The sequence below is a fragment of the Gymnogyps californianus genome, chromosome 8, assembly GCF_018139145.2.
Source record: "Gymnogyps californianus isolate 813 chromosome 8, ASM1813914v2, whole genome shotgun sequence".
Taxonomy (NCBI): domain Eukaryota; kingdom Metazoa; phylum Chordata; class Aves; order Accipitriformes; family Cathartidae; genus Gymnogyps; species Gymnogyps californianus.
In genome coordinates, this window is record NC_059478.1 from 26,011,460 (window position 1) to 26,037,229 (window position 25,770).

The following is a 25,770-nucleotide window of genomic DNA, read 5'->3' on the forward strand; positions in this document are numbered from 1 at the left end:
ACAGCAAAATTGTAACACACCTGGTGACAAGTACAGTGTTGCATTACTGAGCTAGAAACTACAGGATGACTTGTCTGAAAACACTAACATACAATTGGTTTCCTTATGAAGCAGTTTGTTTCTTTTCTTTAAAAGTTAAACTACATGAATTCCTTTTTTTTTCTTTTTTTTTTCTTTTTTTTCTGACTACACCATAAACGACAGAAGAACAGGTTTTACACAAATAACAAACAAGAGTACCAAAGTTACATGCTGGAATTCATCCGGAAAACAAAATAATTCGATAGCTTCTGGAGAAGCAGGTTCTTAACAGATGCAGTTTCCCTTAAAGAAAATAGAAGTCAAAGAAAAGCAGAAACATTAATGCAAAGGTTGTACAAAGGAGTGTGCTGTTATTTCAGCCCTCGATACAAGATCAAACACCCACTCATGCTTTACATTGAACCACACCTTATACAAAGAGTCCACTCACAAAGGGACACGTACCAACACCACCCATTGCACATCAGCTCTGGACAGGGGGCCCGGGGGTCTACTGAAACGTGCAAACGTTCACTGCATCTCGCAGGAGAGCAAGAGGGTTTCTTTTGCTAAACCTTTGCTTGGAACAAAGTTGAATGCTTTGTCCCAGAGTAAACAGCACTCCAATTCAATTCGGTTTACAGATAAAGCAGTAACCCCCTAAGGAAATCCAGAGTTCAGCATTTCAGAAGCACATATGCAAGATGAACACAATAAACTCCTTTTCATTTGACAAAAACAAACCCAATTCTGCCTAAACACGTGGCAGAATGCGCTAACAGTGAATTTTGTTTTATTTTTAAGAGGCAGTGCCACTTACAGCTAATGCATATAAATGTGTACGTGAATGTATTTTACATATATCTATATACATACAGTACATATACACACGCGCACGCACACACACACACAGATGATGCAGACCATTACAATCCCGTGGTGCAATAAACAGCCAGATATACAAAATTAACAGGTTTCATCAAACGTATCTTTGCTGGATGTAGAAGTCACTCACGAAAACAAAACAGACCAAAACCCCCAGCAGCCGGCCGAACACGAACCCCCGCCACACCGACGGAGACCCGGGGGCAGCTCGCGGCCGGCCCCAGCATCCGACAGCTCCCCTGGAGCCGGGGGGTGATATTCACCCTTGGAGACTTTTTTGTCTTTGGATGCAATCATTTTTCCAAACGATCCCGAGCCCCTTCTACGAGCACTTGGGAAGCGCATGGGTACGGCGCTGCTGAATACAGGGGGAAATATCCCCCGCCTCGGTTGCCAACGCCGATCTCACAGAAGCAATCCCAAGGGAAGGTGGTGGTGGAGGGGGGCATCAAATTAAAGCTGCTTTCTCTAAGACAGGTTGATCAACGAGGCGTTTTTCCTATCAATAAGGGCCCGTTCTCACTTTTTTTTTTTGCCTCTGAAGCTCATATTACATTTTTTTAAAGGCAAATTTTAGAACAAATGGCGAGTCTATGCCAATAGCAATTAAAAAAAAAAAAAATGCAAATTCTGCATTAGTTGTATGGAGCCAGCCCCAAAGACCAGCACGTCAAGCACTGTCATCATCTAAACAGTTAACAAGCTAAAGCTCCCTATCTGCCCCTGTGAGCAGACAGGAAGGAGTTGAAAAGATTTAAAGAGAGATTTTTTTTTTTTCCCTTCCCATTCGGTGGAAAGTATTTCTGCCCACAGAATGCAAGATTCACAAAAATGTTGGACAAACTTCATCTAACCCCATCCAAAGCTACTCCTCATGCAGTACTTAACTAGCCGAGCTGCTTCACGAACAGGTCCGCGTTTATTTGGGCTAGTAACTTGGTTCCCTTCTCCTGGCTGCACAGGCTGTGCCAAGGGAAACGAGGGGATCAGCAATGCAAGTTCCCTTCCAATACAGAAAGAGGAGCAACTCCTTAAGGACTTCTATTAATTTCCTAACTATCATCTCCTTGCACGCACATTTAAGGAGAGTGCAACCGATTATTCCAAAGGGAAGGGTCTGCTCTGGCACCTCCTCTTTCTTTCGTGGTGCAAGGCGGAGGTCCTGCTTCATGGTCTGTCTACTGATTCATCGAACTACAACCAGAGGGATGCTTTAGGATGCTGACCCTTCCTCTTCATTAAAGCTATTTGCTTTGAACGCTGAATTTGAGCAAGCCTAACCCCACTCCCCTCACAGCATCTTTGTTCTTCGGGAATGTTATTTTGATTTTGCTGTTCCAAAAGCAGAGGTTGCAAATCAACATAAGGAAGCTACACATAAGAAAATCTGATTTTAAACATGATCTAAACAAAACCACCCCCAACCCATCATAGCGCTTTGTAGAACTGCATTTGGAACCTGTCTCTTACCTCTCCTAATCCACAAGCAGTACCTGTTTCATGTCTGCACAATGCAGCAAGCATACAAGACTCACTAACGTTTCAGATTTTTATTCCCTGTTAGTGTAACAAAAATAAAAAATAAACAGACATTCAAAAACAGAAGCGAGATTGTTCAAGTACCAAATAAGGGGCTTTTCCAAACTCAAGGTGTGACACTCCTACAGCAATTCTGCTGTTTTAAACAGCCACAGCGTTCAGTTACAGACACGGTGCCACCCAAGCCTGCAGAGAGCCCAGGATTTGGGGCAACCAAGACCCTCCTCCTTCCCCTGTCCTCCCCAAAACAGCACTAAGCGTCAACATTCATTTCCACAGTCCCCATTACAGTTGCCTGGCTTTGCGAAGGACAAACTTTGATTTTTGCCCCGCTGTGATTTGAATTCAGGTATGATTAAACACAAGCTCTTTTCCTGGGAATGGCTTTCAGTTGCGGAAGTCTTGCTTACACTAGTGTCGGCGAGAAAAGAATCAGGCCCATCACGTTAAATGGAAAACTTCTTGACCATCTGCCACATCAAGAGAGATGAGTGTGGGAAGAGCATTTTATTTTTGGCATAAGACAGAGGGCTGTACTGGATATAACTCTAGATTGCAACAACCAACGGTGCAAAGCAGCAACCCAATCCACTGCTGATGAGAATTAAAAAAACACCAAAATACACCCCCCAAATCTAGAGCACTCCAGTATCAGAAGGTAGCCAATCACATCTTACTGCTTCACATACTAGTGAAGCATCTGTCGGGACATCCCTCTGTTTCTAGGCTGGTTCTTCCCATTCTAAGATTACTCGTTATCAATAAAGAAACTAGTGGGAAAAGATTTATAACTTACTAACTTCAGAAACATGGCACTCGTGGCTGATGCAATGGGGCGAATGGCAACTGTGGAAGTAGACCTGATTTCCATCCATACGAATACAAAATACTGAATCACCCCCGATCCCTGCAAATATACTTCAAAACAGATTAGAAGAAACTGTGCATATTTGAGTTTCAACATCTCTCCCCCCCCCATTTAACACTGTGCAAAAGTTATTTATTTAACTCTACATATATATTTAATACAATATGGGTCAATGAGATCAGTACTCCTCTAACTGCAGTCCGCTAACAGACGGCTGCTACAACAGTGAGACTATTTCCCCCTTTCCTCCTGACATTTTGACTCTTGAAACCAAAACCTTCTTGCACCTCACTGTTTTAAAAGAACTTGAGTTCCTTTGTTTTGCCTTTATGTTCACATTTCCTGTATTTGTTTTAGGCTTAACAGCTGCTTTTCATACTAGGGTGTAATCCTGCACCTCACAGGCCCATTTCTGATTTCTCAGTCATGCAAGTGTAGAACAGCTCCTGGAAGCCGTGGGTTTTCTCACAGGTCTAACGCTACTGAGCAAACAGAATTAGGGCGAGCACAGCGAGCACAGCAGGAGCAAGCCCTTGCCCCGTGGATCACACCAGCTACACGTGTCAGTCGGTTTTATATCCATTTTCATTTGCCTTACGAGTGCAAAACGGATGCAAAAAGAATCTGTGCAATGGCACGTGAGAGTCAAAGGGGAGCAATCGTAGCAGCCGGGGCTTCAGGTGCCTAAACCAAACAGAGCGAGCGGCAAAACACAGCCTCAGAGAGACTGCTGAGGATAACGGAGCCAAATACAAGAACACGGACTTAGTCTGCCCATAGCCCCGATCTGAAGGTTTGGGCAAAACAGAATTTCAAAGAATGCTTCAAGACGGCTTATGGGCTCTGAGTGCATCATTCACAGCAAATACATCACCTGTGACTAGCGACGAGTTCTCAGAGAGCGAGGGGCCAGAATCCCAACTCACTCACACCACTATAAAGCCAAGCTACCTTCACAGACACCAATGGAATTACACTGTATTTGCCTTGGCAGAGCCAGGGCCGGAGCCTGGACCAAGACCTCACAGGATCAGTCAGATTCCACCACAGGGAAACTTCAGACAGTTCCGCTTTGCTATCCCGCTGCTGTCAGTACTGCGAGGGTATGTCAGGATTTATGAGCCTGAAAGTAGACCTGTGCTTGTTTAAAACAAAACCGAGCCCTATCTAAAAACAGGGCAGATGGGAAACACTTCAGCCAGGTTGTCCCTGTCACAAAAACAGGGACGTGCCACATCAGCCTCAAACATTGTAAGAGGAGAGCCCAGCGAGATCGCAAAGGCAGAGAAAACAATCAGACACTCCTCTCACACAGGTTTTTCCAACAGGCATGAGGCACCTGGCTATCATTTGTGCCTTTGAACTGATTTCCCTCATCGGGCATTTGGACTCAGTCCAGCACCAAGGGAACGCTAGATGCACAAGAGGTGTGAGTGACAGCTTTACAGCTACCAGATTAGAACTGCAAATTATCCAAGAGGTAGGGCAAGTTGCTTTAAAAAGAAAAATTTCCATGTCCATATACCACTGAGGAATCCATTCCAGATTTCCACTAAGAACAAAGGCTACGTCTCATTTTCCATTTTCTTGGGGAAGTGGGAGAGAAGGGACACACAAGCAGATGTGGGTCACTTTGACATAGCAACTTGCATGAATTTTCTTCTCCTCTCACCCAGTTTTGTAGTGTTTCATTTAATTAGAAAAAAGTGGCATCTACAGAATTCTTTGCCTAAAGATTGCATTCTGGCTGATTAGAAAGTGCCTAGGATGCGTCAGGGTCATTAGTGCAAAATAAAACATCTCACAGGCATGCCAGGCAACCAGACTACCCTTCCTGCAATGGCTGTCAGTGCTTCAGCCTTGTCATTTCCCTGCTTGCAAATTCATGACATTCAGTGAAATAATACTTCTAGTGTAAACATTAAACATCAACAAGCCTGGCACTACTGCCCAGGCATTATAGAAAAAACCCTCCCATCTGAACAGGAAATAAGCCCCAGGGTCAGAAACAGGTCTAGAGCATTCCCAGACCTGCATGACCGTCTGCTTCCTGTCCTGCACAATGGGTGCATTGCAAGGGAACTGCTTCCAGTAATGGGAACAAAAGTAACTTTCAAGGTTGCACACTGAACAATTACTTTGCCAGTTGTGCTTTGATGCCAAGTGGTTCAGTTTGCCAAATTTAGCTCTTTTTCATTTTAGAAGCTTAAGGAATGGAAATAAGCTGCTTTGTATACTTTACAGGGAGGGGATTTATTGGATGATTGCTATACTTCACGAAGCCCAGGACTACCCACTCCAGTATTTGACAGCAGCCCTTGCCAAAGGATGGCACCAGACATCCAATAACTGAGGAGTACGGCTCTCTTCCCTTCCTGTGTTTTGCATCATGTCCAAAATAACTACAAGGGAATTTCGATTATACCAGTGTAAAAATCTTGCTTGGCTGCAGTGGTGTGAGAGTTCAGAACCTAGCTTGCAAAGAACAAATTGGAGGATATCTATAATTAGCGTGCTCACTTCTATACAACTGGAAATGACTACACCTCATGAAAGAATTTGGTACAATAAGCCATCCAGAAGCATTTGATTGCACCCACCTCTTCTATACCAAAATTAAGCATTACAAGAGTCTGTCACTGCTCAGCAAGAGAACTGCAACAGGCGAGTGCAAGCTTCACTCTAGTTTACATTCTGAAGCACAGTATCATTAAAAACTGAAAACAGAATCCCAAGCTGAGGAATGGGAGAAAGGGGGGTGAAGAAAGAGGAGAGTGAGCAATTACCTCAGATCAGACAAATTTAGTGTTTTGAAGCCACACAATGTTTAGCTTTTCCTTTTATTTGTTTCAAGTTTTGGTGTAGAAAGTATGTGCGGATGCTAATGCAACCTTTCCCATAAGTGCTCAATCTGGCAACGAACAAAGTTTTGGTATGTTCAATTTGGTTATGTTTCCTTTAAGTGAAGACCTGTAGTGCCATTGAAACCAAAACTTTGTTACTGTTGGCAAAAAAATAAAGCAACTTTTCTTTACAAGCATTTTTCCATTTAAATAAAAACCTGAAGCTTTCCCATAATTCCTTTGGTCTTCTCTCACCAAATTGCATGCTACCTCAAGACAAGCCCTCTTTTGGAAGTTCGGCTGAATCGCAGTGAAGCTGCTAAAATTAACAGAGAAGAATTGCTGTGGTAGAGTTTCCCCCCAGTTTCTTGGGAGTTTAAGACTGCAAGACATTACTGATGCCTCAAACAGAGGCTCCAAATTGTCTCTACAAGAACAAGAGAAAACAAAATCCAATTAGAAGTTCCACTGAAGGTGCCTGGCAAAAAATTACCTCCATAAAACAATGTTTTGCTTCCAGTATTTTTGTATGCATTGTGTTGAGTTTATTCCCCTCATAAGGAAACAAAAGTATCAGTGTAAAAGCACAGCTGAGCTTTTAAGGTAGCACCAGGACACCTACACCCAAGTTGTCGTCTTGTTGCTGCTAGGCCTCTTTTTGATTCACATTCACAGAATCACTTCTTGTGCAAAACAAGCAGTCTAAGGAGAAAGAATGCCCTCCAAGTTCTAATAAAAATTGTAGAAAAGAATCCAAGATAGCCAACACTTTCCTCCTCCCCAAAATTTATCTGCAGAGAGAGGGGGGCATCTGTGCGTAGACAGGATAGGCAAGCCTGACATTTAGGGAATCGTTGTGTTGGACAAGGGATGTCTGCTGGTAATGAAGAACCAAATCCTTAAGTGTGCTGTAAAGGTTATACGGTTCTGCAAACCCGTAACCTCTTGGAGTGCTGTAGATCACACAGTGTTTCACTTCTCCATCAGCTCTGCAAGGAAAGAAACCAGGAGAGTTTAACATCAAAGGACAAACCAAAAGTGACAGTCTATTAACAATTAGCTAATGCAGCAACGCTGCCAGTCACTAAATTACATAATGGAGGACCCAGCAGATGCAAGCTGAGGAGATTAATATAGTCTGTGAAGAAACAGTACTTCAGGGCATGTGATTAAACACTCTTGCATAATAATCCATAAGAGGCCTCTTCTGTCCCAGCAGTACAATTCCCTACTGCATTGTTCTCCAAATGCTTCTTGGGAAAAAAAAAGTCAAGAGCTTAACCAAGAAGATAAGCACCTGAAGTCAGCTATGACTTTGTGCTCAACTTCTTAGTGGAAAGGTTTCCGCTAAGCGAAGAAGCCAGAACCCACAAATTCTTAGGACCTACAGAGTATTTCACGAAATGCAGCACTAACCTTCAGTGTGCATTTTTTAATGTCAAGCATTGCATGGGTTCAAGTTGGTTCATTATCTGAAGTCATAGCGACTGAGTCCCTAACTTGGCAAAGCAGTTACTGCAACACAGTATTTCCAAAGTTGCTAGAAAAACTTATCTCCCAGAAAGATCGAGTATTATGTAATCCCTTAAGCCTGGAGCCTATTACAATCTAAGTCACATGTAGGAACAAGTTACATTATGACATCCCTTTGCTATCTTGTAGTACAATACCAACCCAACGAAAGTATCTGATGAACTCATCACTTCAGTGACTGTGACAAACAGTATCTTGAACATAGATACTACAATCTTCAGTTACCTTGAGGTGATATACCTTCACATATTAATTTCTGGGACTTGCTTTCAGAAGCAATTAACCTCATGTGAAATAAATCAGTGAAAGTCATTTTGCACTCCAGAACAGGCTTGAAGGGTTTTTAGATAATGGAATCAAAGTATTTCTGACCTCCATTATACCAGCATAAAATGAAGTGAAACATAAGAAATCAATGCAAGGCTGTGTGAATGTCATAAAAACTACTGGTCACAAATAACGTCTCCTCTGAAGCATCACCATTATCTTAAACATACAAGAGAAAGCATCTAGAGTTGGCCATGTCTGAAAACAAGAACGGAAGATGTTACAGCTTTACAGCCCTATTTTTCTTCTTCCCATGTGTTCCTTGGCAGGGAAGAATATATGGGAGAATTTGGCCTTCATTTACTTATGACTGTAGAGCTTCAAGTTGAGATACTTCAGAATTTTGTACTAGCTACTGTAGTGACTGAAGAGACTGCTAGGACTACAGTTATTGCACATTCAAAGCACATTTTTGCAACAAAGCTTTTACCATGCTAGTCTTCCTGCAAACATGCAACATGTTCCAACAAGTAGGCCTAGGCTAGGCCTGGCTTTTGCTCTCCAAAATAAAGAGCTGTGGTAGAGATTTATGAATTGAGTAGTTAGAACAAAAAGGAAAATAGACTTACACCACAGAACAAGCATAGCATCCTTTCTTGCTACTCTCTCGAATTAAAAATGCTCCATCAGGTTTCCCACAGAGCAAGTCTTCCGCTTGGATACGGTTGAGATCCCCAACAAACCAAGTTTTCTCATCGTGATGTGGCAGGTTTTCGTCTTCTTCATTCACAAAGTATGTGCTGAAAGAGAGGATAAATTTAACTTAACCAGTGGTCGGTAAAGGAGTTAATAAGCAGATCTATCTATTTTTGCAGAAATCATTCAAAGAAATACCAAAACACACCCAAATGGGGAGGTCAGGCTCCTAACGGACAGATATTAAAGGCTTCAACTCAGAACTTAATTGTTCCAACTTTTTTTAATCCTAAATGCTTCAGCAGAGTTGCTGCCTCCCATGACATACAGTTCCCCTAGAGAATTTCTCCCTTTTTCTGCAGTCCTTCCTTTTTCTACAGTCCTTTACTGAGAAACTGGTGTTTTGTATTACCAACCCCCACAAGAGAAAACACTTATTAATGGAACCCTTCTCAGTAAAATCATATGTATAATGACACTTACTCATCAATATTTTCATTTTTGATCCCCAGCCAGTCATTTATTCGCTTCTGTCTCACCCCTTTGTGATTGAGCCATCTGCCAAAAGAAAAGAGCATTAACACGTTACTTCAGAGTACATGTACGGGTTTTCTTACTGAGCAAGCTGAAGCTCAGACACAAGGTCCCACAAAGAAACAGTCTGGGGCTTAGTTTGTTCTCCAGTAGCAAGTGCCATAGAAAGACCATAGATTGCATAAGAGCGCTTCTTTGCATCATATTCTGAGATGCCTCCTTTAGCGGACACAGCAAAAAGGAGCCATGAAGCAACCTCTTAAATGGAGAAAGAGGAGAGTTGAGCTGAGGAAGAGGCACTGCCTCTGCACAGTGCAGTCCGGAGAGGAAGCGGAATGAAAATTGTGACAGCTGCCTGTTTCTCTTGGGAAAACAAAATGGGTATTGCCACTGGCTTCTTCTAACCTCCTAACATCACCTTCTGAGACAGCGTGTTTCCCTCTGTCTTCTGCCAGAATCCTAGTGCACTGAGTCCAGCCCAAGGACATTAGGAGCTGGATAACAGGGGTGTCAGTGAAATCAAGGGTGGGTACGAACAACATCTGCCACACCTTGCACAAAAAGTACTAACCTCTGTTGTATTAGCAGGCACAGGTTTTGTTTATAACTCATTTATCTTAAAGGTTTTATTTACAGGAGTTGCAGAATGTGCACCTAGTTGTGGCAGGCTCTTTAAGTAATGAAGTCAGGAAGAGGCCAACCAATTACTCAGACATCCCATGCCAGAATGTAGTACCTTAGCACTCACAGAACTTTGGTTATGAAAAGAAAATTAAATTCCCATTATCCTGATGGAAAAACAGTCATTACTCAGGCTCAGACACACTACTCTGAGGTACAGATCAGGCTTACTTACACAAGATACTGATCTCTGATTTTGCGGAGCTGAATTAGGTCAGGCTTGATACTATTCATTTTCTTATCAGTCTCCCTGTTGTCCAGAGCTTGTTTCTTCAAATCTTGTTCCAGGCGCATTTTACTATCATGGATCTCACCCAGGCGTGATTTTAGTTTTTCATAGTTCATCATTATCCTGCAAACAAGTGTAATATTTGAAAGGTGAGGTCAAACCAGTCTAGGAGGACTGAACCTTACCTGCAGCACTTGAGTATCACAAGAAGTACTGTAACAGCAGCTCCTCCCTTTGACCACCTCATCTTAACGTGAAAATTACTGTCAGAGTGCCAGAAAAGACCTCTTGCCAGAAGGCCTACCACCCTTTTGCATACTTCGAACCTTCAGTTTACCTTAATATATTTCCTTCTGGCAGAGATGCAGGAATAAATTATCTCTAGGAGGGTAAGCTAGAACAGATTCCTCCTTCACTGTCAGATTCGCTTTTTGGTGTATCAGTTATGCAATCCCACCATAGGTATCAGTACTAACAAGATTTCAAATGCAGACTTCAATTACTGATCAAGAGCTACCAGGAAGTAACGCTGCCTGTCTCTTCATTCAAGATTAGTTTGCAGGTTTGGTACTATTCAGGAGAACTACATATTTGCCCTGTTAATTGATCTTTAGTCAGAATGAAGCACCACAGTTGCATAATAAGATTGTTACAGGTAACTGTTTTCAGTCTAAAAATCTCCTTAAGATTACCCTACTGTGATTCGTAAAGCACTGTGTCACATTAGGCATTATACCTGGCATTTCTTCAAAAGCTCAGATACAGCTTTTTCTGCTAGTATCTTCACAGAAGGGCAATTTCAAATGAGGCCCTTACTGAATTTCTGTTAGATGACCACTATCCACTACCAAGTAGTGGCAATTAAATACTGATCATCTTTGAAAGTGACTAAAACTGACTATGGGATTTACCAGATCTATGTACATTTCACAGTTAACAAGTAAAGACTTTTCTGAATTATATTCTGAGCAAATCCAAACAGAAGTGGGATAAGCAAATGAAATTATTATTTCCTGATCCATTCCTGGTCCTCATCACAGTATCTTGATTTACTGAAGTTGAGAGAGAATAAACCAGAGATCTCCCACCTCTTCTGTCTTCAATGCAATTCCTTGACAGAAGAGGGCTTTACTGAAAGTTCAGACACCTTGGGGGAAGGTCTCAGAGAAAATACTGAGTTTACAAAGTGTTTTATATGATGCAATATTATAGAAAAGAATTTCATGGGAGTGTCAATGTGGACATTAGTTCTTCCTTGTAAGCAAACACAACTTAAGAGCCTACCGTTCAATTTCTTTGTCATTCCCCTCCCTACGAAATCGCTCAATGTATTCTTTGCTGTATCGCTCTTGTGAGTGGCACTGTTCCTCAAATATCTTAATAGTTTCATTAAATGCTTCAATTGCGGTCCTCTTCATCTGAATTTCCTATGTGAGGAAAGAGTCCTTCATCATTTGTTCACGATACAGATGACAATGCAAGACTCGATTATGTTCCCTAAATTGACTGAGAAGATGAACTCTTCTCCCCCCCCAAGTCAAAATGTGATTAATCAGTTTTAAATTTAGTCAAATGTCCAAGTAGAGTCAGGGAAGTACAGGGAAGACTTACTCCCTGTAAGTCTACCCTCCTCCCCCACGTGATGCTCTCTATTAGGCTGCAAACTCCTCAAATATTTTAGTCATATTTTCCATCTTAGTTTGCAGGAAGACTGCCAGCAAACCTCCTCCCCATATATGAACTATCTTATTTTACAAGAAGCAGTCCAAATACTGTATTCACACTTCCTTAATGCATAATATCTGGTATCTGATTTGAACATGACTTCATAAAAAACCTGGACAAACCCCTCTACAATTTGCACTGCAGCATACAGCAGCTGGAAATACTCAGCAGCCAAGGAAGAAGTCCGCAGTACAAAGCTTGTAGGTGATGGCCTTCTCCACCGCTCTACCTTATACTAGGAAGCTCAGCTCCTCTTTCTTCCTTGCCCCACACCATACCTCTAGGACTATCAGCAACAAGTAATATTCACTGTTCCCATCAACTTTGAAACCACCTTGCTCTATTACACAATTTACTAAATTTTTTCCTTGTATTTTCTGGCCTTGGACTGACTTTATTAGCCATAACAGGTTAAAATAACTTTCTTTACTTTTTAAACAACAAGAAACAGACTCACAGATAGCTAAAGTAGAACCAACCTGTGATGTTCTGGTATATTCTTCATACAATTTGTCGTATTCTTTACTCTTTTCCTGATACTGAGCATGGTATTCTTGAAGCTTTTTACCTACTGCATCTATATTATCTTCTTTCACCAACTGATCCTGTACACACAAAAAGCTATTAAGTCTTCAAGCAAAGCAGCTTTTCCTTAAGAATATTTGTTTGTCCACTTATGCACATTTGCATTTTACAGCTATTAGCATCATTTTTATAATCGGGTTTCTACAGAACACAAACACCGTATATAAATCCCCCTTCCTCCATGCAACAAGTTCCACAGTTTGCAGACAGTAGGAACTGGAACTATGGGACACCAAGAACTACGCCAAAATACTAAGCTTCCAAAACCACACTACAGCTTAGGTCTAGGATTGCTATCGCCTACTGGAGAAAGGAGGAAGTGAATTGCTTGGAATCTGAAGTTAGAGTATTTTTTTTCCCAAAAAGCTCTGCAGTTCTTTTTCCTTAATGCAAGACAATGTCTCGGGCTACTGAATAAAACTTTAAAAAATATTCTTGAAAAATTTAGATGGCTAGGCACAGAGCGGGCAGCTGAGTGGCTCATAAGTGCTTCAAGGGCAACGCTGTCTAGAACTGTGCCCTGTGGGTTCACAGGGGAAAAAAAGGCTTCTCAGGCTCAAGTCTGCTGCATGTCAGCGTTTCACTTCTCTATTGGACTGCTCAGATGGAGACTGGAAACTTGATAAAATGAAGAAGCTTAAATGGCTAGACAGTTTGGAAGACCCATTATTATAAGCAAAGTGAGGTCAAATGTGAAAACTCACCTTTTTTTTTTTTTCAGTTTTCAAAAAAAAAAAATCAGGCTTCACATAGAGAAAACAAAATTATATACACATTTGCAATTTTTTTCTTGTCTGCACTAATAGCTAGTGGGGTCCCATGAAGATCTTACCTGCTGGTACCGGGACACTGGGTACATCAACTTCACATCAAGCTTCGGGTTATACTGAGCTAGAGACTCATTGCGGTAGTGGTTAATCAGTTCCACAACTGAATTAAATGTCAGTGGATCAGAAAAGCCATATTTTCCATCCCGATGATAGATCTTTATCAGTTTATTGTTGCCACCCTTCCTGTAAAGCAGTACAGTCACTTAGAGGTTTTACTGTGTACCTCCTATCCCTCTTCAACACTAAGGCTGCTAACAAAGACACCAGTGAAACTTCTGGGCAAGTGGCTTTGACACTGTACACCTTCATAGTGATTCTTTACATACTAGCAGATATTAGGTAGTTTAAGAGTCAATACACAGAGAATTATCATCAGATATTATTTGAACAGGAGCAAAGCCCAAAGTAAATCTCTTCCTATGTGTTCATTCTGGAGCCAGCTTATAGTATTTAAGACCTAGCTTTGCCAGAAGTTTTGCAAGGGAAATGGAGGATGCTGAAGGCTGAATAAAGGAGCCATATGAAAACCCAAACCCACAATTTCCTGCAATTTGGGGTCACTAATAGTATACAACTGAGTATACATTTATATAGTGATTAACAAGTCTTTTTGAGTTATGGATGCTAATACAGGATACACGAACCTAAACAAAATCCTTTGAGGATTATAAGAGGGTTGTAAGTTTAGGACTTTACATTATCCAGATTTATACATTCTAGCGCTTTCCACAAATATAGTGCTTATTTCTTCCTTTTTTCACCAACAGACTGTTTAGACAATATACTGTCCTTCCTGCACTCTCAATTTTGGTTCCTAAAGACATCTGTGTTCAGCAAAATAACCAAATCATGCCAAACCTTAGTGCACAAGCCATGAACTTCAAGGCAGAAGCCAAAGCAGAATTTAAACTACACCCTTGGGGTCAAACCTGCCATTAAGACAACAGAATTTCACGGCAAGATCAAATATCTACCATATCACAGTAACTCCCAAAGGTGTGCTACAGAGGCAGTGGCTTATGCGCCTCGCCTGTTTGTCTCTAACAACCAGTCTTGGGAGGCTGGCAGAGGCAAGAGGCTGGACAGGCTGGGCAAGGTACCAGCAGCTAGTCACATGAGGTCTGCTGCCTAACTGCAGCAGACACGGCTGGGGCAGCTCTGGGAAGTCTGCCACTTGCAGACAATTTTAACGAAGAAAGGAACATGGCTCCAATTCAGTATTTCCTGAACTTTAGATCAGAAAGCACAAGATACTCTTTTTACAAAGACACTGTATTCAATTCCCCAGAGCTGCACGCTGACGAGATATTCAACACACTCCTATTAATCAAAGCCCTAGTTTATAAATAACTTTTACCTTAGCAGTTCTGAAACTACGAAGCACTACTGAGTGGCTCTCCTCCCCGAGTCCCATCTAATCTACACAGAGATCCTTACAGTAGTGTTTAGTGAGGGACAGGATTCAATGCACAGAACAGAACTAACTATCAGACCTGGCTATTTATTTGCTCATTCTGTGATCTGCAGTACCTTTGGGAACATCTCTCAAGTTGAGCTACGTCAGCTTTACACAGCCACTGCTGTCACTGGTATAGCAACTAGCTACTCAGGGTTTTACTATGTGGACTACAACTGCTCAATGCTTACCGTAATGTCAGAGTGTAGTCTCCCTGCATCTTGGTTGATGCATCGCGCACCAGGAATGTTCCATCTGGCATGTCTCGTAATTTGTCGTTTACTTCTTCCCTGGAGAATGGAAAGGAAAGCAAAATTAGAAGCGTTAAGGACATGATCATCTTTGCCACAGGTATCAATATTGGAGCCAGTAACACCAGCATGCGTAAGGAGTTCAATCTTCAAAATATCAGGCAAGCTTCTTTCACACTCAGCCTTTCCAGTCTTTTAGGCCATCTAAAGCAAGTCTGAACTTGTGTAGTTACACTAAAAAATAGCAGCTGCAGTCAACTGCCACTTAGGAAGCAGTCTCTGTTTAAGCAACAGTAGCAGCTGTGTCTCAGAGTTCACAACCTCTCCCTGTAATCTGCTCAGGTTTTAAAGTCCACACTGGAAAGAGGTGCCCTTTGAGAAGCCGGTCCTGACCTCTTAAGAAATGGTCTCTAGCATCATAGCTCAAAGGTGTCTAGAGTTTAGCACAGTTTTAGTCTCAAGAGACTCATTATTGGCTTAACTCTGATCTTATTGACAGCAGTTTTAAACCACTACAACCTTGCTAGCTTCAGTGCAACTTTTCCTTATTTACAACTGAAGCAAAAGGATACTCAGTCCAGAGCTTTAAGCTAAATCAAGAAATCTTTTAGTGAAAGTGAGTACCTGTAAGCATCAAGAAAATTATTTCAGCTGAAGAGTTAAGCATCTTGCCAGGTCTGACCATTTCACCCAGATTACATATCTCACTTTATTACAGCTCCCTCACAGCTCACCTCACAGGTGCTTAGAAGCATTAAGCACTTTAATACAATCATCTGGAAACTAAAGTTTATCAGGTAGCCTCAACATTAACTAAGTGAGGTAGGAAGCCTACCTGAATCTTACAAAGAAAAATCAACAGCAGCTTTTTTGTTCAAATACTAAGGAGCAAAAGTATTCTTACAAAATAGCCTTAGTTTTGATTTAGCTACCTGAAAACCATTCTGTTAGTAAAACTGACTCCTATTAAGTATCATGTGCATACCTGCTTACTCCTCTCAGAACATTTTACAGATTGGACCCAGTTAACTCAAATGGCCTTCTCCTTTTTGAATGGATAGATATGATCTAAGGGCTTGGGCTTATGCCCGCAAGTTGCACCCTGGAGCTAGTGACAAAATTTTCAGCACAAGTTCTTGACTGAAGAACACGGCTCCTGCCCTGACAGCCCGATGCAGTCCGTACCTGCTGGCTGTCAAATTAGGGTCATAAACAATTCCATCTTTACATGCGTGTGTATCACATTGTAATCTAATAAATCCACTCCAATGTGATTTATACTGCATTAGCTCCTGCCATCACGTGCACTGTTAATTGAGGAACAAATCCACAGTCAATAAACTGATACCAATATCAAGCAGTTTTAAACAAACCCTGCCTACTGTGTTTTGTGATCAGGTTTTGCCACTCTGCTTCGATTTAGAATTAACAGAAAAATATCACTGCCAAGGCCTTTCAAAAGCAAAATCTATGTGGGTTTGCTTTATAAAGATAAGGGTGGTACAATAAAGATATGAAAACTTTATTTCCCTTCTCAGAACTTCAATGAACTACTGTGGCAAACACACTCTTCTTGCCTCTATCTGACAAAGTGTTTCAAAGTATTATCTGCACAAGTTTGAGCAATTCCTGATCACAGTCCCAGCACGCTCATGTTTCCCCTTACAGTTCCAAATTCTAGACTCTTCAGAATTGCCTTAAGAGGGAAAGAGATGACTGGACACTTCAGTTCTTTTATGCAATTAAGTATATAAAAACTGGCACTTCATTTTCCAAACCTAACCCAAGCCATCTATTTTCTCAAGCGCATAGAAAAGCGTTTCCTTAAGAGGTAAAACTTAATTTATTGAGTATGTGTCTGTATCATCTGCTCAGTATAGCTCTTACAAATGCTAACCATCACCAGCTATTTTTATACCTCCATGTAATAGAAATTAATACAGATGCAATTTTAACGAAATGCTAAAGAAACCAAAAATAAGAATGCAACTCCTTTTATTCTGAGCAAGTCTCCTACTGAAATTTTGCTGAACTGCATGCATCCCAGCATTGTATGCTTACAAAACCTTATTAGCTAGCACATTCAGAAGCACTTTTCTTTTGAATGAAATGATTTTCTCTTTTTTAAAGACTTTGTGTATCTGGAGAAATTTAGAAACCCCAAATAACTGTCACCAAGACTGGCAATATCTGCACCAGAACAGTAACAACTCAAACACAAGTCCTGAATCCAGTCGAATACTTTCATTTAGGTGCCTTGCCAAGTATCATCCTGAAGTGTTTCCCTCCTGTAAAATGCTGCCTGAAATAGAATTCAAGAGAAAAAGAACATGCCTAACAGGCTTATTCTATTTTTAATAACATATATTAATATATATTTTAATTAATATATTTTAGTAGTATTGCTTACCTTGAGATGTCCCCCCAGTACCACTCCGCTTCCTGCAGAGAGAAACTGGAATTGTCCTTTATTCCATTCGTATTGACTGGAGTCATTGGTTTGGGGGGCTTTGGAGGAAGAGCTGAAAATGAAGAACAGATTAAAGAAAGGTAAACAGGGGAAAATAATCACTAAACTGTTAATGAAATACAACAGTGAAAGAGCAAGAGAAATGTGCATCTTGAACTTGCATTTCAAGCTCTCTCAAAGTAAATGGAATTTGTAATTTTTAAAGAATTTTGAAGTCAACAGCTGCACTGTGATCCCAGATTTCCTAGTACTCAAACCAAACGTGCTTGAGGGAGGGGAAAGGGAAGGAGTATGAGGAAACATGAGTTTTTGTTAAAAGGAGGACTGGCTCAGGCATGACTACAAGGGCAATCACCGCCTAAACCTCCAAACAAGTAACAAAGGTGTATTGTGTTTGAAAGCCACAGCCTGGAGAGCACTGTGCACCACTATGGAAAAACTCCAGTTGCTCAGGCGTCACCAGTCCTTATGCCAACCTGTAAGAGCAAACAGGTGGACTCTTCTTCAGAGGGAAAAATGCTGCTAGTGAGAGAAGTGGTGGCTGGGCAGTGGTATATCCATCGTAGACCCAAGGTTCATGTTTCATACTAGATTTGTCATTTAGGCTCCTGTTAGGAACAAAAGCTATGACCCTCTGAATATTATAGGACTTGAGGTGATAAAGGAAGATCCCCTTTATCCAAAGGAAGGGGAAAGGGGACATTAGGTCATTATTAGAGTGCCTGCACCACTTTACATAGCAGAAGTGTTTACCACAGGAAAGGGGATGCTACAAATCTGTGAAAGACAGGCAGAACTGCACATCTGTAGGCCTAGCGCACACCTGCCCAGAATTCCCCTATTCTGAACTCAAGGCAAACAGGCTTTTACTTCTGTTCTCAAAATAGGTTACACAATGTAAGGGCATACAACGCACTGAAACTCTTTCTATTTGGTCAGTTTTCACTCAAACAACTTTATCATGGTCTTGAACGTAAGCCCTGTATCAGGAGGAATTCAGCAGCCACAGGCATGTTCATGTATTGGTAGAGACTTGTCTGTCAGCAGAAATGCATTGCACTATTTTCTTCGAGAAAGATGTCTTGAGTGCTCTCCCCTGCCTTGCAGAGGCTGAACGCTTCATCAAGAACACTACCACTGAAACTGAGCATTTTTCAGTCATTTCACGAGACAGAGTGTTTTACAGGGACAGGTCACATTTGAATTCAGAGTAAGAAAGCAGCTACACACACTGATTTGCTACTAGCACATTTTAAAGTCAGACCCTGAACATCTGTGCTCCCAGCCCTGTGCCCTAGCCATCAGATTACACAAGCATCAGCGAGCAGGCCTGACACACTGACAACAGCCATCTTTCAGACACACACGATTCCAGTGTACAAGCAGAAATACAAATAAAGGGAGCAGAAAGAAGATTTTGATCTCTAGCTCCAGCGCGGAATGGCTTAACGCTGAGAGGTGTGCTACTTGGCACCATCCATCTGCTCACCTCCGAGCCACACCTCCCACATTAAAGAAGAGAAAACAGTGTTCCAACTGCAGTTCCAAATACCATTTCATGTTGAATATCCGACACAGTAACTTCACTGTTCTCAGACAAACCAGTAGATACTTTAATCGAGCCAATCTAAACTACATCTGAACCTTGACCCAGACGTTTGCACCCTGGGGTTGCTGACCAAACACCTGATTCAGATAGCAGCATTCATTCTGCGGGACTGAGCATTAAACCATAGCATACAGGTTCTTTTTATGGGGTAAGCTGGGAACTTTCAGGTGTGCACATATCTAGTGAGGCAACAACAGGTCTTGTTATAAAAGGAAGGTGAAAACCTTTGGATTCAGTGAAGTAGCTTCCTGCTTAGGAGGCTTCGGTTATTCCTAGCTCAACTACTACAGTTGTTTGTATAGCACCTAAGTATTTGTACAAAGCACCACTGAGACTAAGACACAGTTCTAACCCTATTTTGCTTGAGGCTCCCAGCCCCATCCTACTTTTGCGGGGTCAGAGGAGCATATATCCAGGCTAAGCCTGTAGAGTCAATTGTATTTACTGTGCCCTGTGCTGTTCCATTTCCCCCATTCAAAGTTCCTGAATTAGAAAATGTCTCCAGGTCCTCCCTCCTGCCCACCTCACATCTGGGCTGTGCTACCCTACGTACTCTAAGCAAGCGACAGGACCAACGCAGCGGTTCTGAGTCTCATCAGTGTCTGCACACGGCAGTAAATCCAAGTTCAGAAAACCTGTAGATGTTCTGATCTACTCCAGAATCTTTTGTAGATTCTGAGTCATCAACAAGCGCATGGAGATTCATGTAAAAAGCATACAACAGTGTGGAGAATTCTTAGAAAGCTATACCAGCACCAGCAATTATTTCACTGGGTCTTGCAAGTTAAGGCTTGGACATACCAAAAACTTCAAGGTATTTTACAGTGTAAAAGCCTGTTTTACACTGGTAATAGGGGCTTTCCAGAAGAGGCTTTCAAGTATTCTCTAGAGTACTTGAATACTTCTCTAGCCCTCCTTGTAAGATTAAGTCTTGCTCCTTTATATACTGTGGAATTATTTAGCAGCTTTGTTAGGGCTCATTCCACAGCACTGGGCACAGAAAAGCAAACTAACAAGGACCAGAAAGGTAAGGAACAGGAGTTTGGCATATGGAGACGGAGCACTAGACATTACACCAAGTGTCCTTACTACAGGTGGGGTTTTCTCCTTCTTTCCCTTCATAGGTAGGTATCAGTTCTCACTATCTGGGGGTTGCCTGCAGAACTTTGTTCTGCATAAGAAAATCGGAAGGAAATTCTTCCCAGGAGAAGAATAAGGCTTGGACCAGTTCCTGTAAAACCTGACTCATGGAAGCTAGTCCTTTTCACAATAGACTTTTGAAAAATGCTTTTTAATAGCTTGCACATTTTAAAAATACAAAAGTATTTGTAAGGGTGGGTCCTGTTTCCAGAGAGCTATGGATCTAATTCTTTACTTTCAATACTTTGAGCTCTTTGAGTCATAATAGATTTTCCCCTGTATTGGATACAGAACCAGGCCCTTGCTATTGCTTTACCCAGTAGATTAACATGCCCATCCATTTCAGTGTTTCTTGGCTACCCTCTCAGCCTGATATGACTGTAGCCTGTACAAATGGAGAACTGAGCACGAAGGTAGTTTAAACCCCACAGCCCAGAACCTGTGACGACACAAGGGGAGCATTTTGTAATAGCATGGCAAGTCTATTGTAACAGAGCAGCATCCACCCTACTGCTGCTCTCATAACACTGGCCCAATGGATTGCTAGAAGAGGCATCCTAAAATAGTTTTTACTAGCACCTAGACAGTACTAACCACCCTGCTAGAAGAAATCCTGTGACATTTCTATGAGAAGCTACAGAGAGCCTTAAAGAGTCTACAGATTTTGATTTAAATTTAAAAAAAAAATCCAGTTTTATACACCTTACTTGATGAACATTAGAGCGCTAAAATCCTACAGTAAAGTAAAATAAGGCTGGCTTGAAGTCAACAGAAATGCTTTCAAGAGCAGCCGTGTTTCTTTCCATGTCACTGGGTCCAATTCTGATCTAGCCACAGGCACAATCTCACTTTATCTCAAAACAAGCTCTGATTAGAGTGAACGATCCTGATGGTTTCTTGCCTCCTTTTTCCTGGGAGAGAAAGGACATTGATCACAAGTGATTAACAGCACAATGGATCTACCTGTTCTAATAAAGAACTTGCTGTTAACATCAGATACACAAGCATCCTTCCCCTACCATGTCTCTAGGACAGCTTTACAGCACAGATCTTTCCAAAATCCAAAAGGCAACAGCTCAGCTGGCCCCTTCCACTCTCGCACGAATGCATTCCCAAGATCAGGTTCAGCCCTCAGTGACCGCCTGGCACCACAGCAATGAGAGCAGACTGGCTCTCCCTCACGCACTAGCGGGCATCTCTGGTTTTTCTTTCTTTAGCAACTCTAGTCCCCTCTTTCTAGCTTCCCCAAGCAGCCTAGCTCGAGCTAAATCCCAATCCCAGATCAGTGTCACTTAGAAGGGGGGAAATAAAAAAGAGCTGGTGATGGAGCAGAGGCGGCAGCAGCCAATGCAGGCCGGGCCCGGGATCGGATGTTGCTGACGTCAGGGCCCGGAAGGCTGCCGTGCCGGCTCCAGCAGGTAGCTTCAGCTGAGCTGCTCTGCAGAGCTGCAGCGCAGGTCCTTAGAGAGAAAAGCCTATTGATTAGGCTTTGCCAAGGCAATTTTTCTGATGCTTTCTTGACTGAGTAGAATTGCTTTTTAAAAAGGCTACTCAAGATTTAACTGACATGATTCCCTGAAATTCAAACCACCTCTAACACCAAGACAACCAAGAAAGCTGGCAAGTGTCTGAAGTTTAGCACTGCTGTATTTTTTTTAAATTAAAGTATCTCGTAGAAAATAGCAGGCTATATTAATCCTGAATCTAACTTCAGCAAAGTATACCGTGACTTCCATGAGATATGCACTTTTCCCAGTCAGGTTTTGAATCAAAAACTTCACAAGTTTACATGATCTAAGAGCCACAGAGCCCTATGTGTGAGGGTTTTCAATGGCACTAATTCAGGAGGAGTGAAAAAAGAAGAATGCTGTAGGTCTCCAAGTGCTACATCCCACACAGCATCCAGTCAAGCAGCCCGTTTCTTCTCTGGCTGCAGTACTTACGTACAAGATAAACCTGCCAGTTAATTAAACTCTAATTTGCAGTTTTAAGGCAGATGCCACTTAGTCTAAGAATGGCTCCATAACTTATTTCTTCCAGTATTTTCCAAGAGCTGCAGGCCAGATACTTAAAAGCATAGCAGGTTTAAATGCAGTATTAACTCTATCTTACTGTTACAAATAATCACAACTACCAAGTACGCTGACAAAAGTCAATTTTAAGTCACTCAGCACTTCCATGAGCTTGTTTACTAGCCTTCTTTCTGATGCTCTCAATCTACTCTCCCTCCACTGTGACAAGCAGAAAACAGATCAGAGGATTTCCAAGATAGTTACCCAGCTTCAAAAAGGCTGACGTACAGTAGATACCCTACAAACTGTAATATAAAGCTCTAGAAAGTGTCATTACTATGGAAACATGCAAGTAATCCACGGTTAGGTCAGCTAACATTTTAATGACATAGTCCTTAAGGACAGAAGGGTTTTCCCTTTGGAGGTATAGATGAAGACTTGGAATGAAAATGTAGGCTAGCTTTTTTAAAACTAAAAAATCTCCCCAATCTTTAACTGCTCTCTGTAGTCTTACTCAATTTCTCAAACACTTTTCTCAATTTCTCTAACACTTTTAAGGCAAAGCCTCAAAATCTTTCCCTCCCTCAATAGTCCTGTACTTGTCTCTGCTGCATGAGATCCCCTCAAGACACCTGAGAAAAAAGCATACGCTGAACAAAGGCGCTTTTTGCACACCATTTCCATGAAATTGTGTACTACATGTGCAAGCCAGAGCAGTAAGGCACCATGCTTTTGCAGAGATTTTCCAGCTGACAAAGAGGAGGGTCGTGCGCACCTGCTGACAGTGGTTCATTCCCCACCACTGGCAGGTAAGTTATCTTGGCAGCTCCACATCTCAGCTCGTCAGTTCTCTTGCCAAGACCCCTTTTGCAAAGTACTGAGCGCCAATGCCCTTCGAAGCTGCCCTTCCTTAAAGGGCAGCTAACACGCACTGAGAACTCCTCAAGGGACGGAGAAGGAAGCTACTCGATCACATTATTGCTGGCCACAGAACCTCAGGCATGCTCACATTTTTGCTCTCCTCCCCCAGAACAGGCGAGATGCCAAAGAGTAAGACATATTCAAAGAATTGAAGTCTTTCAATATCTCATTACAGAAAACAGCAGACAAGTTGGCAGAAAGCCAGGCAGGCTTCCAATGAAAACACTCCCATTATAGCTTTGCTTGTGTTTCTATGAACTTTCATAAAACCTAACACTTTTAAGAAATATTTCAGTTTTGATTAATTGGCTTTTTTGATAAAGATCTGTTTTGTTTGAAAACTCCCCAGCTATCCAGTCCTCTCCCACACCTCCCAACCACTGTTTCACCTCCTACAGCCTGCCAGACTTCTGCTGCACTCTGTTCTTCACGAGCATCCACAGCTACTGCACAGGTTAAAAGATTATCTGCTATGGGACACCTGCAGAATGGTGGACAACAACAGTGTGTGAAGAAGAGGCTGGCTCAAATTCAGAATTCTTTTGGGCATTTCACAAGCACCCCTCACTACTTTGCAAGGCTTGTTACTTCATGGGCTGAGATGGAAGAAATGGAAGATGCTCGCTGTCCGATAAATGACACTGGGATCTTTCACTTCTGTATTACAAAGTAACGCAGCATCTCCTCTTCATTCCAGCCTTTGCATGAAGTTGCAAAGCCAAAAAAACTTCAACTTCCCAATTATTTTCACTGTTCAATGAAAACCAATTTTCCTTTCAACCCAGACCATAGTGTAACAGTTGCAAAGCTACAGCAGTGTCAGAAGTTCCATGATCAACAGGGTTGAGATGACTGTCCCAAAGTTAACATGAGGAGGTTAAAAAGGATAAGCCCTCTTTTACCTACCAAGCATAATTAGCACACTATTAATAAGTTGGATACGTTTTAGAACTTTTGCCGTGTTTCATCACTCAAAGATTGTCACTACCCAGCATCACACACTTGGCTCACTTCAGCAAGGAATAGCTTTATCTCCTAGCCAGTAGGCCCAAGCTTTTACCAACTCTTTGGATGAAAGTCCACAGCAGACATTTTATTGTCCATGAAAATCTGAAATATTCAATAAGAACAACTGTACTTTATAGTATCCAATGTCAGGTCTAGAAGACTATATGATAAAAGTAAATGTAAAATGCAAGGAACAAGTAGATTCTCCTTTGCATTTATTAAAGCAGTTCCTCATCTGCCTTCACAGAAGAAATACCACAGCATGTTTTCTATCCCTCCACAGGTAGAGTCTTCAAACGGCTATTAAAAAATGCTCTTTGGTCAATACATGGAAATAGATTTTTGGATAAGAGTAAGGAAAACACAAACCTTAGCATAAGCACAGAGCTACAGTGATCGAGAACGAAGAACTAGCTTTTCATTGTGGAAGACAGAGAATGAAGTCAGGCCTGAGCAGTGACACACTATGGCTAGGAGACCTACCAAAGCCAAAAGAAAAAGCCATTTTAAATAAAAACAGCCCAGGGCTGTTGTTCCAGATATTCCCCAGATATTTCAAAGACTAACCATCCATCCAGGTGTCACGTACAAACCTCATAGGAGAACCAATTCACAGAAATAATCGGCACTGCTGAGAAGTTTGCTGCACAAGAGCCTACTCAAAAATAATAATACAGCTGTAAATACATGTGACTTTTGCTGCTCTAAGCAGCATTTTATTTCAGCTTACCACTACCTCACATCTTTCAGAGCAGTATGTAAAATTGTTCCTCATACAGTACCTGTCCTTGTGCTGTCAAACTATTTTCTAGTAACCAAAGCAGAAATATTTCAACACCACCTAAATTGTTAACAGAGCGCCATCTAAATCAAGATCAAAAGGTGCATTTCAAATCAACACTCCAGAAGAAATTTGAAGGTAGAAAAGTATTCAGAGGAAAACTGTTGTACGTTGTGTCACGCATCATCTTTTCTAAGCGCCTTGATCTTGAAGGAAGTTCCACCGAGGCAGAAGTCCCAACCTATGCAGTCCTACGCAGTGCCCTCAGCAGAAGCTAAGATTCAGAGCAGGCATGGAGTAGTCTAGCCAGGCTCAGACTGCACGGCCATTGCTCATGCTAGGATCTCAAGGTGTAACAAAAGAAATTGATTCGATCTCCTCACTCAAGTACACTATATCTTCAAAATATTTTAATGAAATCCATTTCACAGCAGCAGTTTGACTTCTTTCACTGTCCCAAAACTTATCAGTGAGACTGTACTGTACCCTTCAAAATGGAAAGGATCTTAAACATTCATCTCATTGATTCAAGGTTCCTTGTATCCTTCAAGAGACTACTTTTGGAGACAGGAGATGAATCAGAGTAAAGACGCCACAAACACCAAAGACTTCTAATTTGACACTTGGAAGCAGTTCCTCGGAGGGCCAATCTAGATTCCTATAACATCCCCAAGATGACTATACAGGGCAGTGCAGCATGAGTACTGACAGCCTGGGAAATTTAATTGCAATGTACAAATTCGGGTTGTAACAGACAAGAGAACTTACATACACAATATTGCCAATGAACTTCTCATCCATCTCGCCTCTAAAACATTCTCCTGGGGCAGGTGCTGGAGTGTAAGCCCTACTGCACACACTCAAAGAAAAACACACTTGAACAGTG

At 41.7% G+C, this 25,770-nt stretch overlaps 1 protein-coding gene across 5 annotated transcripts in view; it reads right to left on the minus strand.

The window, feature by feature from the left end:
• Positions 1-5,944: 5,944 nt before the first annotated feature.
• Positions 5,945-25,770, minus strand: part of PIK3R3 (phosphoinositide-3-kinase regulatory subunit 3) — a 77,250-nt gene continuing 57,424 nt past the window's right edge. For 3 of the 5 annotated variants that reach the window (XM_050900622.1, XM_050900624.1, XM_050900625.1), the window contains 9 exons: positions 17,354-17,465; positions 14,884-14,982; positions 13,239-13,419; positions 12,301-12,426; positions 11,381-11,523; positions 10,043-10,219; positions 9,136-9,210; positions 8,586-8,756; positions 5,945-7,145 (listed from right to left, as the gene is read on the minus strand). In XM_050900622.1, coding sequence (XP_050756579.1) covers positions 6,944-7,145; positions 8,586-8,756; positions 9,136-9,210; positions 10,043-10,219; positions 11,381-11,523; positions 12,301-12,426; positions 13,239-13,419; positions 14,884-14,982; positions 17,354-17,465 — 1,286 coding nt within the window. In that variant the 3' untranslated portion in view covers positions 5,945-6,943. The remainder of the gene's footprint in view (positions 7,146-8,585; positions 8,757-9,135; positions 9,211-10,042; positions 10,220-11,380; positions 11,524-12,300; positions 12,427-13,238; positions 13,420-14,883; positions 14,983-17,353; positions 17,466-25,770) is intronic. The other 2 variants (XM_050900627.1, XM_050900626.1) reach the window with 2 other exon arrangements.